The sequence below is a fragment of the Eumetopias jubatus genome, unplaced genomic scaffold (genome assembly GCF_037043125.1).
Source record: "Eumetopias jubatus isolate StellerSeaLion01/CBP00866 unplaced genomic scaffold, mEumJub1_p1.0 scaffold_7, whole genome shotgun sequence".
Taxonomy (NCBI): domain Eukaryota; kingdom Metazoa; phylum Chordata; class Mammalia; order Carnivora; family Otariidae; genus Eumetopias; species Eumetopias jubatus.
Window position 1 is genome coordinate 36,792,224 of NW_028274813.1, and position 14,485 is coordinate 36,806,708.

A 14,485-nucleotide genomic window follows, 5' to 3' on the forward strand; every position below is an offset into this window, starting at 1 on the left:
GAAGTAGATCAAAATGCTAACGGGTTATCTCTGCGTTGCGGGATTATAAATGTTAAAAAAATTTTTTTTTCGTCTTCCAAGTTTTTAACAACTGGTGATCTGACATTTGTTTTCAGCATTAAGAATTTCTTTCTTCCTCCCCCAAGTCCACCCCAACCCCCCCCCCAAAGATGTACCTAGCGTGCATTCAAATGGAACGAGAGTCCCAATAACATTATCTGGAATTGCACCGTTTGGGTTTGGGCTCACCAAGTATGTAAACACATCTCTATTTTATTATTTGATCTAGCTAGAGTTGAGTGAATTCTCCATAAACTCTTTCGGATCCAAACTGCCAATTAAAATCTCGCAAACTTCTGCACTCTGGGAACTGGGTTTCCCTGCGCTCTGTGCAGCGGGAAGGCCCATGCAGTCGATCCCGATAAATGATTGCAGAGCACACGGACAGCGTTCCCACCTGCATGAGCTACACCGGGCTCGCAGGAGCTTCAGGGAGCTGATATTCAAAAGAAAGGTTTAGGGAAAAGGAGACGAGGTGAGACAGAATTCGAAGCGATACCCAACCCTTGGCCTAGGCCCAGAGGTTCAGATTTCGGTGCCAGGTCACCCACAAGGTTCATGGGAGAGCGACCGCTGGGGGCTTCACAGCGTGCTGCAAGGGGCCCATTTACACAGTGGCGCACAGGCGCGGGCGGGATATCTTATTTCTTTCTGCGCTTATTTCAGCCCTGGTACCGGTTCTGAGTGGGACTCCTCCAGCCCAGAAGTGCCAGCCTAGCCGCTGAAGGGGGCGAAGCCAAGGCCCAGGGGGCTCCCCCACCCTTAGCCGACCCTTGCCCTTGGAATCCTCTGGCTGAAGACGACCGCCGCCCAGAGAAGCCGCATTGCGTGGAAACCCACCCATCCCATTGATCTATCAGTCGCACCTCCCGGGTTTCAGGAGCTCCTCAAAGGCCTAGCCGCTGCGGTGCTTCCCTACTTCAGGTTACCCACCCGCCTGGCGGAAGCTGCAGCAGCGCGGCCGGAGATCGCGGCTGCATCCGGGTCCTTCTCGTCTCAGCCCAATCCTCGGCCTTGTCTCTTCCCACCCTCCTGTTTCTCCGCCCCCCCGCCGCCAATCCCTGATCGGCTCTCAGTCGAACCTGCTGGCATGGGAGTGAAGGCGGACGCGGGCCAATGAGGCCTCGCTTCCCGTTTGAAGCCTCCAGTGAGTGGGCGCCGGAGGCGGGCGCTGCTGGCCAGAAGGTTCGGTTGCGCGTGTGCCATGGACTCAGCCGCCCGGTGATATTGACAATAGGAGAGAGAAAGGGGCATTGACGGGGACCCACCGCGGGTACCAAAGGGCGGCTCTGGCAGCGGCGGCTCCAGCTCCGGCGGCTCCTCCTCCTTCTCCTTCCTTCTCCTGCTGCCGCTGCGGATCCAGTCTTCCTCCCTCCCTTCCCCCCCTCCCCACGTCGTCGCCGCCGCCGCCGCCGGGTCCGGGGCAACGAGCAGAGGCGCCGCCCGCCGGGTATGTGAGCGAGGAGCCACCGGCGGAGCCGCAACGGGGTCGGTGCCGATTTGATGGGACGGGCCCGCGGGGGAGGATCGTGAGGCTGCCGCCGCCGTCGCCGCCGCCGGAGCGCTGAGGTTCAGGTCCGGCCGTGAGGCCTAGAGGCGCCGCCGCCGCGGAACCGGAGGGACGCCGCGCCGGACAGTCGTCGCCCCGGGCTCCCTGCCGCTGTCCGGACCTCCCCCCGTACGTCCCGGTCCCGCCACCCGCCCCCGCTGCGGCCCTCACGCCGGTCTCCCGCCCCTCGAAACCACAGATCATCTTCGGATTCTTCCCCAGAAGCTTCAAGGTAACTTCGTCCCTCCAGCTCCTCGGCTCGCCCGCTTCCCTTCTTCCTCAGGAACCTGCAGGACACCGGCCTCGGGAAGGCCTGGCCGGGACAGGCTAGGGGTGCGGAGGGGTGGGGTGTGGGAGAGGGAGCGCCCGTCCCACTTGTCTGATTTACCTGCAAATGCTTCTGACGATGCCTCTCATTTACTCTGCCCCCTCCCCTCCTCTCCCCCCACCTTCCGGCATTGGAGGCATATTCTTGTCCCCCTTTATCCACTGACGGGGGGCGGGGGGAAACCGGGGGGATTGGTGTAGTGAGAAGGATTCTGTTAACAGCTTATCTTCTCCAGGGCTGGGGGCGGGGGGAGGGTGGGAGCAAAGGGAGTATGTCAGCATCCCTGCAGACCAACCCCTTCCCTGTCTTTCTCCTCCACCCCAGCACCCCCATTTGGATTATCCTGAACCTTGGAAATGCCCCGTGCCCGCTGCTTAGACGATGATAAAGCTTTGGGCGTCCTGGTCCAGGGCGAAACCTGTTTCCACGGGCTTTGCACGGACCCACTGCTACTGCAAGTTCAGTTCTGCAGCGCTTTAGGGTTGAGATCCTTGACGTCTATTCTGGGCCGCGGGCAGAAGGGGCAAATGATTTTTTTAAAAAATGCTAGCAACAAATCATCTTTGGAGATGGGAGATGAGGAATAAAGAAGAGACAAAAAGAGTGATGGAGGAGCAGGATTTACCGAAATCTTGCGTTGTTAGGGTTAAATGGAATCTAAATAATTCACATACCACATTGGAAAAGCTGCCCCTAAATTTACAACATACAAATGAGATGTGGAGCTTCTTGCTGATGCAGTTATTGTGAAAAATTTTAACTGATTTTACTTCTTCCATAGTCATTCATAGTTTGCAATTCCATTTTGAATATGTCACATTTTATTTAAGGCTAAACTAGGTAGATTTCTGAAAACTTTTTTTTTTTTAAGAGAATCAAACAAGACTTCAGAATTCCAAACCTCAAGATCCAGGGTTTTGTTTGTTTTTTGTTTATATTTTTATTTTTTTTTACTTTGTTGGAATCCGGATAATCCAGATAACTTTTTATTCTTGCATGTTCAGGAAGAAACTCCCTTACCTTTTAACTTAGAGGTTAAAAAACACTTAATCTTATGTATTGGAATGACAGGTGAGTAATTGCATTTCAGTATTTCCCCCATATGCATTATTTTCATTCAAGTCTGTCATTTATCTTGCATGGAGCCTCAGTATCATGGAAATGATGGCATCTGTTTAAATTGGAGAATGAAATTGAGCTTAAATCTTGTTACTTTTAGGAACTGGCCTTCATTTTAATAATTTGGGAGGATTAAAAGAAATCTCATAGGACTGTTCTATCAGTTTGATGGAATGAAAGTTACTATCTGATGATGAACTTAAAGGGAACTCAACTTGGTTGTCTAAGTAGGGTGTGAATTTATGTTTTCATTTCAACTTTGGTGCACGATTTCATCATAATTTTGTTTATTAAGCTTTAATAACTTAAGATGGCTTCATTCAAAAAGAAGACTTCTTTGAAATGCTTTTAATGATGTCTTTTTTGTGTTCTGTTTAAAGTAATCTAACCTGTCCTCATTTGTGGTGTGGTATAGTTTATCATAGCTAGCACAGCACATTGCCTTAAAAGTCATGCCTAGTTTCATTAGTTGTAAATTTCACCTTGCTGTGCTACGTTGGTGTAGATTCTTGAAGTACGATAAGGGTTTTAACTCCAGAGCCCATTTATAATATTAAATATCTTGGGAAAATGTATTGATGGAAGTTTTCCAGTGGCAGAATAGCTCCAAAATTACTTCAGGAATCTCAAGAGGAGAAGAGCTGTGCAGTTAGAAAATGAGTAGATGGCTTAGAAGACTTCGTCAAGTGTCAGTGAACATATTTAATGCTTATCAGAGTGGGAGCAGCCCATGCATTAGAACTACAAGATTGCTTATATGGTACTTAAATTCCTTCTGTTTATCATCAAATTTTCATGTTTCCCCATTGAACGTACAATTTTTCTTAATTGATTTTATTTGTTTTCTTCATCACATACTCCAATTTTCATGCATATTGTATATGGGAATTTTAGAATTTGTATAATTCACATGTATGCTTCCACCTTGGGAATATGTTTATGATACCTCTTTCTCTTCAGTAGGGATATGTCCTCAGCACCAACTACTCCTCCATCAGTGGATAAAGTAGACGGATTTTCTCGGAAGTCCGTCAGAAAAGCCAGACAGAAGAGGTCGCAAAGTTCCTCACAGTTTAGGTCTCAAGGCAAGCCTATTGAGTTAACACCTCTGCCGCTGCTAAAAGGTAAGGCTCATGACCAGGTGATGGATTCCTTTCCAGTTGATCTTTTCATATCTATATATATAATTTCCTTTTTGGAGAATTTCATATTTGTTAAAGTTCTGTGTTGCAAATTGAAGGGATGGGAGATTTCAGACATGTTGAAATTACTGCTGTGTGGGCATATATACCCACTTTCCTTCTTAAAGGACTCAATTTAATATAAATATCTGTGGACAAATGAAAAGAAACCTGTTATCAGGAACATCTTTCACATTGATAAAGAGACAAACTGAATGCCAGAGAAGCTTTAAGATGCCTAGGTGTGTGTTTTTCATTTTTTCTTCCGTTGACAGATATACATCATATGTGATAACAGCTACAAATGGTAGAGTTTTAGTCACAGGAAGTAGACCTAGGAGAGGAGATGGTACCATTAACTTACATATAGAAAATGATGTTTGAAAAAATTCATTTTTAAAAATCAAGAAAAAATTGCGTTTTCAGATAATATATGTAGAAGACATGATGATCATACTTAATACTACTTTTCTCTTTTCTTTGGAATGAATCAAGGGCAAGTTTTTCCTATGAGATTTGCTTTTTCTAAATTAGACCTTTCAACTTTTGTTTGGGTATTATGTGGATACTTCTGTTCCTTTTAATTTTCATTTGTTTGCTTTATGTTTATGAACAGACATGGTTCAAATACATCAAAATGTACCATTTATAGCATGGAAACTATCAGAATCTGCCTTTGAAAGTAGATTTTATCTGCTGAACACTTAAGAGTGAAGAGAAAGGGGACGTGAACAAAACAGTGCACTTTTTGTAGCTCAGAGGAAATCAGAAAACCTCATTCGTTAATGAGCATTTACTTCTATAACAGTTTGTGAAATTAGAAGGTATTATAAGAAAAACTGGAGTTCGACTAGAAAAGACCCTCAAAATTTAGCCTAGGATATTTCAGGCTTCTATTTTTCCCCATGTGAACTTTTTTTTTTTTAAGATTTTATTTATTTATTTGACAGAGACGTAGCGAGAGAGGGAACACAACCAGGGGGAGTGGGAGAGGGAGAAGCAGGCTTCCCGCTGAGCAGGGAGCTCGATGCGGGGCTCGATCCCAGGACCCTGGGATCATGACCTGAGCTGAAGGCAGACGCTTAACGACTGAGCCACCTAGACACCCCTGAACTTTTTTTTTTAGAGAGTTAGAGTCATAAATGAGTTTCTGAGGTTTATACTTGAAATTGGTGGAAACTAAATGAATTCTGATTACTATAAAGATAATATTTCTACTAGTTAGTAAAGATGAGCTCTTATGAGTTTGTGGGGGAGAAAAGTTTAGCTAAAGGTTTTGCTAGTGAAAATGAAAAAGTCTTTAGAGGCTTTAGGAGAAAAATGAAGGAAAAACTCTAGGGATAAAGCCAGTCATGCTTGAAATACAAAGTTGAGAGGCGTATGGATTCTTTAGTAACTTTTTAAATCGGAACTAGACGTATAATAGCTATTAGCATGTTTTTCTGGCAAAGGACTTTTTGAGGAAGCCAATTAAACTTTTTTAGGTTTAGAAAGAATTTTAAACTTTATTATTGTTATATTCATTTCTTGGGGTTCAGGTAAACATTTAAATTAGAGCTGAACTGACCACTCATTGGTTTTGTGGGTAGTGAAGAGGCATGGGTGAGAAGAATTTGGTATTATTTTAAGATTTTGTTGTTCCTTATCTCATTTTTATTTTTATCGTGGTAAAATATACCTAACAGAAAGGTGACCTTTTTAACTATTTTTAAGTGTGCGTTAAGTGTGACGTTTAGTACATTTACATTGTTGTGCATCCATCACCACCGTCCATCTTCAGAACTTCTTCATCTCCCCCAGCTGAAACTGTATCCATTAAACACTAACTCTCCATTCTTCCCTTCCCTTAGCCCCTTGGTAAGTAATCACCATTCTACTTTGTGTCTTGTTGAATTTGACTACTCTAGGTCTTTCTGTGACTGGATTATTTCCTTAGCATAATGTCAAGGTTCATCCATGTTGTAGCGTGTGTTAGAATTTCCTTCCTTTTAGGCCTGAATAATATTCTGCTTTGTGTATGTACCAGATATTATTTGTCCATCTGTCAGTGAACACTTGGGTCATTTCCACCTTTTGGTCATTGTGAATGCTGCTATGAACATGGCTGTACAAGTATGTCTTTGAGCCCCTGCTTTCACTTCTTTTGGGTACATGCCCAGAAGTGCAATTGCTAGATCATATATTTAATTTTTTGACGAATTGCCAGACTGTTTTCCACAGCAGCTGTACCATTTTACATTCTTACCATCAATGCACAAGGGTTCCAATTTCTCCACATCCTCACTAACACTTGTTATTTTTTGTTTTTTTGATAATAGCCATCATAATGTGTGTGAAGTGATATTTCATTGTGGTTTTGATTTGCATTTCCCTTATGACTAATGAATGATGTTGAGCATCTTTTCATGTGCTTACTGGCTATTTGTATATCCTTTTCTCATTTTTTAAGTGAAGTCTGATAATACTGAAAAATTTCCAAAACTCTGCTCTCCAGGAATATGATTTTTGTGAACTTGTGTATTTTGCCAGTGTGGGAGAATTGGAGAGTAACAGGACCATGTAGTACTAGATATATCCACAGCTTAATTCCAGACAGACTGAAAGTGATTCTTGTGTAGTAAGCATGTTTTGGGAAAATACTCTGGAAAGCATTCCATAAATTAGATTTCCCTATCTATAGAATAACAAAGTACAGTCAGATGTAGGTTTTGGAAATGTTTATTTGCTCTTGATTTTTATAGAGAATATAAAGTTTGTTAAATGACACTTGTTTTTCTTACAACGGATTGAATTTTGTGTGTTGTCTTCTCACTAACTTTAGGAAGTAATTTATGGAATATAAAGAAAATATAGGAGGAATTTCTTTATTTTTTACCATTTCCTTAGGAGAAACCAGAATAAATTATGTGTGCATGCCAAAGGATAGTTATTGATGTAATTTTCTGTAGTATTGCTTTGACCAAATTGCAAGGTTTGAGTTAATTTTATTTGGCAGTATAATATAAATGGCAGTTGAATTTTGTGGGTTGCATTAAAGAATAAAGTAAAATTCATGTCCTTAAGATCTGTAATTTTAGGGGAGTTTGAAAATGGAAATTATATAATTTTGTAACTCATCTTTTTAATATATAATTTTTGAAAATTGAAACATTGAGTATTCATTAATGATCACTTGTTTTGTGTGTATGCGTTAGCAGAATGTTTATGTGCATCATAATTGACTGACTTAAATGTAATATGGCCATTTGCATTCTATTTATTATTATTTTTAAAGACTTTATTTGAGAGAGAGAGGGAATACAGAGGGAGAGAGAGAGAGAAAGAGAGAGAGAGAGAGAGAAAGAGAAGCAGACTCCCTGCTGAGCAGAGAGCCCAATGGGGGGTCTCAATCCCAGGCCCCTGGGACCCAAACTGAAGGCCGACTGAAGGCCGACTGAAGGCAGACAGACGGCAGACAGACGCTCAATCACCTGAGCCACCCAGGCGCCCCTGCCATTAGCATTTTAAAAGTCTGTTCACATGCAGAACTTAAAGTGAAAGGAAGGTTTCATCTTTTTTGCCTCTTTTCTCATAGGTGGGGTTTTGAAATTTATACCAGCGATGTTACTTTCTACAGAAAGCACTGCCAGCATGTTGTTCTGTGCACCTAGCTGGCTTGCCCTCAGCTACTTATAATAGAAATAGAGACATTTGAATTTTCTCCATCTTTATATACTTCTGAAAATGTTTCCAGAGAATCCTCAAGTTTTTGAGCTTGAAGGACTTTTACTCAAGGGAAATTTAGTAAAGGTGTGAGTGCTTTATGTGAAGACTTGGATGCTTTCCTTGTGCCTGCATGGCGTGACACAAAGCAAGCCTTGACAGTTACCTGTCTCAATAAGGACAGTTAAACTAAACCCTTAGGGAATAGATGCACACGTATTTATCCTCCTTGTCATCATAGTAGTAATAAGTAGTAGTAGCCGTAGTAGTACTACCAGGTTCGGTGATTAGTTCTCTCCCCACCCCATCCTCCCTTGCCCTGTTTTCCTTCTTTCTTTGACTTTAAAAGCTTATGTAAGTTTAGATTTGAGTGAAGTGTTTTTGAAGAGTACCACCCCTTTGAAGATGGGATTATAATGAGAGTGCGTCATTATTTCTAGCCTCATAATTCATTATGTTTTTGAGGCATTTTGCTAATAATTCGGACATTCAGTATTAAACATTCCAAAAACTGTGATGACTGGAGGTACTCTTCAGCAGAAACTCTGCCCCTTGGTGTTAAAACTTTTAGATCAGTAACAGTGTATTTCTATAAATTCCTTCTTTAATGAAAACTTTTTTTTTTTTTAAGCTCTAGGCTTGTGATTCAGCTTATATTTTTATTTTTTAGGGTGACAGTTTGTGAGGATTTTAAAAATCCCAATTTAAAACCAGTGTTGATGCTTTTCTAATTTGTGGATGGGATCATTCTTTTTCATTCATATCTGCTTTGTGTAGTGTGTAAAGAAGGAATATGCAGAAGTAATTCCCAGTTTTTATAATGAGTTAGTGCCCTAAGGTGGATTTATAATGACATTAGTTTCTTAATGAATAATGTCCTTTATTTTAGTGTTTACATTTTCCTTGTACTGTACAGTGTCATATGGGGGAAAGCACATGGGCTTGTTGCTTGCAAGACTCCTGGCTTACTCACTAGTTGTGTTGTCTGGGCCAAGTACATTAACTCCCGAGAGCCTTGGTTTCTTGACTATCAAATGGGGATGATAATAATAGTCAATAGATGTGGCAGTGCCATATTCAATAAATACCAGCTACTGTTTAACTGGGATTTTAGAAGTTAAAATATGAATAATGTGGGATTATTATTTCACTTTATATTTTTTCAGCAAAAAATTGAAATTGGAAATTTCTCAAAAAACTATGAAACAAGACCATAGTTTTGTAGGGATGAATCTTTTTCAACCAAAAAAATGGAAGAAACAGTTTGCAAATGTATTGAATTTAGTAGACTGGTTATTTTAAACACCTTTATTTGGAGATCTTCACCGAATATGTTGGTATCCTGCTACGTTTTTTAGTGTATTGTTCTTTTTTAATTTATTAATTTTTGAATAGATAATGTAGTTATATAGTTCAGATCTCAAAAAATACAAAAGGATGTATAGTGAAAAATCTTCCTGACTTGGTTCTCCTACTTGCTCTTCTCAGAAGCAACCAGTCATGATATTTTTCTGTAGAAGATAAAGACATTCTTAAACCCTTCATTGAATTTAAAATGCATTTTGCAGCCTGAAATTATATGCACATTTTGTATGTGTATATCCATTTTTTAAATGGGAGAATTACATAGTATTTTTCAGATTCTCAAACTGGTTGTTTGAATCAAAAAAGGTTAAGAACCATTGGTCTAGGTTGTACCTTAGATTAATGATGCATGTTCTTTTGACAACTAAATTGTCATGTGAGTGTGTGTGTGGTTTTAAGAAATAATCTTAAATTTTCCTTCTGAACTAGAAGAATATCTATAAGTTAATAGGTGTTAACACTCAGCTTTGCAGCCTTTGTGACAATTTGGCAATATTTTTCTTTTTGGGAAGAAATTATAAGATCTTGCACAAAACCAAATGTCAGTTGCACTGTTTTCATGTGTGAAAGATTATACTTAGTTGTAGTGAGAAGGTCTTTCATTTACTTCTGGGGGAAATATTTTTTCTTTATATATCCTAATAGTTTATAGCATAGAGAAAATTCCCATACAGAGTTGTATGTGGGCCAAAAGATACTGAGAGTAAGCATACCGATTTATTAATCATTTAAAAGTAGGATAGCAACTTGTGTTCATATCCCATTTCATCTGAGTATAATTACAGCTTAGTTCTTAACCTTGGGTTCACGGATTTCTGGTTGGGGATAGGATATGGGCATTGTGGATGGGCTTTCAGGTTCTAAGACCCTCCCAAAATTATATGTAAAGTTTCTGTGAGTGGGCATTTTTTTTTGGAGAACAGAGTTCACTGCTTAACTCAGATTCTAGAACATTTTGCCCTACCATTCTTGCTCTTTCCCCATAGTTAAGAGCTTTTGGGTTAGACCAAAAGATTGGGAATTGTATTCTTATTTTCTGAGTATCATGTTAGCTGTATATACAGATGCATTGGACACTTAACAGTAAACATGGTAAGCTATAAACAGAATTCATCATAATGTGGGTCTCTCCAGGATATGACTCAGCCCAGGTATAAAATATTGAGGTGTCAAATGAATCTTTTCATAAGACGAGGTATCCTTTTCTACCCAGAACTTTCTTCCCCTGACTTAGAGTCATTCTTCAAGTTTCATCTAACCACGGGACTTTCTTAGGAACTGTCTCTCCTGACTTTTAAAAATAGTCTTCTTTGAAGTTCCTATCAGTCTGCCGTTTCTTGCATTGTATTTATAATCTGAAATTATTTTCTCTTTGTTAGTTCACTTGTGTGTTGTCTCTTTCTCCTGCCCCTTTAGAATATAATTTTCAGTGTAGAAATATTGTTTCTCTACCTCTAAGGCTTAGATCAGTGCCTAGTACATAGTTGGCATTCAATAAATATTTGTTAGTCAGTTAATTAACATTGTTAGTTGGCATCTAAATTATTAGTAATAATAGTATAGGCATTTATTTTTTCTTCCTAAGTACTAAAAATTTTTCCCCCAAAATCCAGGTCATGCAAGTTTTAATTTATAATTTACACAAAGTTATAAACTTGTTTAATGAAGACTTTTTAAAGAATCAAATTGCTGAGTGTTCACTTAAAATCCTGAGTGAGGCCTTATGCTTTGGTAATTCCTAATGTCTCAGGTTAAGAACAGAAGTATCTTGTGGAGAGAGGATGGAGTGGATTTTATGTATGACATACTAAGAGTGATTCCTTTTGCTTAGGGGACTCATCACTTGGCATTTTGCAACAGATGTTAAATACAGTGGAACACTTTTTTTCTGCTTATGTTTGAGGACTGAATTGTGGGCTAATCAAATCACTGGACTTTCTTTACATAGTTTAAGAGGGAATAGCATATCTGAATATTATAATGGGCTTTCAGAGCAGGGTTTTATGGTTAAATTTTCTCATCTTTAAAACTTCTGTTTTATAATAATGTTAGCTCTTAATATTAATTAGATTTTGTAGTGCTTGCAGAAGAGTAAAGTTTCTAGATATTTCTAAAAGTCTGGGTAAGGTAGTTCTTTGGTTTGTTTGCAAATGATGGCATAACATCCTTTTTTCTACTTAAAAGTACTTTTTTACCCTTTGTATTTGCAGATTTTCTGAAAACAAATATGGGATCTTATTTTTATGTTATAGTAGAATTAAACATGATGAACATATTGATTGGACAATATAATATTCTGTTATTATATTTTTGCCTAATATGTAACAATAAATGCCCAATATATATAACATATGTTATCTAAGTGAGGCAGGTGGCCTCCCTGAGGTAAGAATGGAGGCCCTGGGGTTGCACACCCCTAGGTTTGAATTTTGAGGCTAATCATACCCTGTGTGACTTCTAAGCAATGTTATCTTTTATCTCCCAATTGGGAGAGTATTAGAACGCACCTCATATAGTCAGATAAAGTGCCATAAAGCAAATAAAACATTTATCTCAGTGTTGGATACATAGTAGGGGTTGAAGAATATTAATTGTTATAATTGCAGGAAAAACTATAATAGAAAAATGCTTACCTGTGTTTTTCAGTTGATTTCTATTCTCTTAATACTTTACATGGCTTATTTCCATTTAAGGAAGAAAAATATGGAGTACGTAGACCTGTGCGAATCAGAGTTTTAAAGCCAGAAGGAGAACTAGTTCTTACGGAACAGTCTCTGCATTACTGTTTAGTTAACATCAGCTTCAGACTGGCTTCTTATTTCAGGAATAAGAACATAAAGTGGCTAATGTAATTATTTCCAAGGGAAATTCCATTCGTGAAGGGTTACCAGGTAAAATTATTGTTTGATAAACTTATTTTGGATGTCATCTTCTCGGATAGGATCTCTAATCTTTTGTTGTTGTTGCTTACTCATATCAGTAAAAATAACATATTTGTTTATACATTGTATACATGTGCTGTTATACAAATACAATGCACATTAAGAAAATGCACAAATGTAGAAAGTTAAAAAAGATAATATTGAAATATAAAATGTATAGATGATCTAATATTATATAAAATGTATAGATGATCTAATACTTAATTTTGGTACCTCCTTTTCCTTTACCCAGCCCCCAAACACATGCACTGGCCCTGAGCACATCTTTGTTTTGAGATTTTGCTTGGAAGAGAGAACCTCTTCAGCTTTAGAGCCTTATTTTGTAGCATTTTGTTTTGAGCCAGAGAGATGTGAAGAATGGAATGAGAAAACTTCTCTTTACATTCTTGAGGTTTTTGTCCAGGTTTTTAAATTTGTTGTACCTTAAAGAAACAAAATCTGAATTGAAGATTTTGCCAGTTTAAGAAGTATCATAGATGATTCTTTGTTGACAGCTCTCATCTTGCTGTTGTTGGGTGGGTTTCAGAGGGCCCTTGACTCTTGAAATTCCAGGCAGTATTTTGTATCTCTGGGCAGAGATTGGCATTTTTCTGGACAAAGGGTTCAGAGCTTTCATCAGATTCTCAAAGGAGTTTCCCTGAAGGCTAGGAGCTACTACTTTGGGTGGCGGGCATCGGTTTCCTCACTTGAGGAGAGAATTTCTCATACAGTTCCCTTCTGTAGAAGGGAGATCTCTTGACAAAAAACTTCTGCATGTCTCTCCTGACTTTTAGTTCTTTTTGATACCAAACAGAATTTTTTTTTTTTTTGGTGGGCACCAAAGCAGGGTTTATTGAGTAATTGCAAAGTGATAGTACAAAGCTCCTGAGGAGGGAGGGGACCCGAGAGGGTTCCCCCAAATAGAATTTTTAAAGGTGTTTGAAGATAGAAGTTATTACATGACCCCAGTGTGGTTGTTTGGAACTTTTTGATCAGTATCATTTGAAAAATTAAGCTGAGTAAATACTACCAATGGTAAACTTGAATGTACCTGTAAAAAAGCATTTATTCTGGAAAAGCTGGGACCTGGAAGAAGCCAGGAGGAGAAACTCAAGTTATCTTTGCTGGTAAAGAAATAGTTTAGCATCCAACGAAGAAGAAGAGAAGCAGTGTCTGTAGGTTCCACTGTGTACCAGGTGATGTACTACATGGTGTCACATTGAGGCTTCCCAACAGAACCAAGAACAAGGGATGTTTGTTGTTAACGGAGGCTTTATAACTTGCTCATCCCTTCAGAGAGAGCCAGGATGGGGGACCCCAGGCCTGTCTGGTTCCAAAGCCATTGCGTTCTCTATCTTGCTCATGCTGTACTAGGTTGATTTACCAAGTGAACCGTTTTACTACCTCTTGCAAGAACCTTGAAAATTGTGAGGAGACTGAAGTGATGAGAAGAGAAGTGGAGAAGAGAAGAGGACTAGCAGCCAGGCCGGTAGCAGCACTGTGGGTGGTGGGTGGTGATGGAAAGAGTCATGGAAGAACAGCAGGCCTCAGAGTTGGCTCTTTAGAAAGGCTAGGCATGCTGCCAAGAGTCAGGCAGGAAGGGTAGCCAGTACTTGATAATGGCAAAAGTGTGTGTGTTGGGGGGGGGCGACAGGGGGGGTGAAGGGGAAGATGCCACTCTGGATCCTGTGGGACTCAGGCTGTCATGATAAAGTCACATCAGTCATGGAATGGTTTGGGTTTGGTAAACTGGTAGCATTGTGGCCGTGGGGTTCTTTGCCATTCATCTTTACATCTTTGGGAACTAGCTTAAGTAGGAAAGAGTGTGGGCTCAGGTCTAGGTGATAATCTGGCTTTGTGAACTGAGCTTAGTTGTTTAACACCTTTGGAGCTTTAATTTCTACTTTCGTAAAATGGGACTCACAATTCCCAAGGTGGTTGTGAGGAGTGAGATGATGTAGGTAGGTTGCCTAGTGTATGGTTGGTTGTGTAATAAATATTCCTTCCCTTATCTTTCTGTTTGTCATCGATCTTTCTTTGAGTCGCTCCTAAGAACCTAGATCTTGTTTCAGATCTTGTGAGGGAAGAGATCTGGCAAAAGTTCATCCATTTATGTAGGCATCATGAAGAACTTTTACCTTATAATGATGTTACATTTTAATTTAATTAATTCCTGGTTGCTAGTGCTTGGAACACTGTTCACAGTAAAATGTTAAAACATTAAAAAACATGGAGAAAATTGGGAGTTGGCAGCATTTCA

The 14,485-nt window shown here is 39.8% G+C and overlaps 1 protein-coding gene and 1 long non-coding RNA gene across 3 annotated transcripts in view; one reads left to right on the forward strand and one right to left on the reverse strand.

The window, feature by feature from the left end:
* Window positions 1-1,013, reverse strand: part of LOC148163874 (uncharacterized) — a 34,519-nt gene extending 33,506 nt beyond the window's left edge. Inside the window, exon 1 of the long non-coding RNA XR_015768492.1 lies at window positions 927-1,013. This is a non-coding gene — a long non-coding RNA (uncharacterized LOC148163874). The remainder of the gene's footprint in view (window positions 1-926) is intronic.
* A 208-nt stretch (window positions 1,014-1,221) lies between these two features.
* The window catches only part of PPP2R5E (protein phosphatase 2 regulatory subunit B'epsilon), a 148,368-nt gene continuing 135,104 nt past the window's right edge, over window positions 1,222-14,485 (forward strand). The window contains exons 1-2 of one of the 2 annotated variants that reach the window (XM_028114629.2): window positions 1,222-1,841; window positions 4,017-4,180. In XM_028114629.2, coding sequence (XP_027970430.1) covers window positions 4,024-4,180 — 157 coding nt within the window. In that variant the 5' untranslated portion in view covers window positions 1,222-1,841; window positions 4,017-4,023. The remainder of the gene's footprint in view (window positions 1,842-4,016; window positions 4,181-14,485) is intronic. The other variant, XM_028114698.2, reaches the window with a different exon arrangement.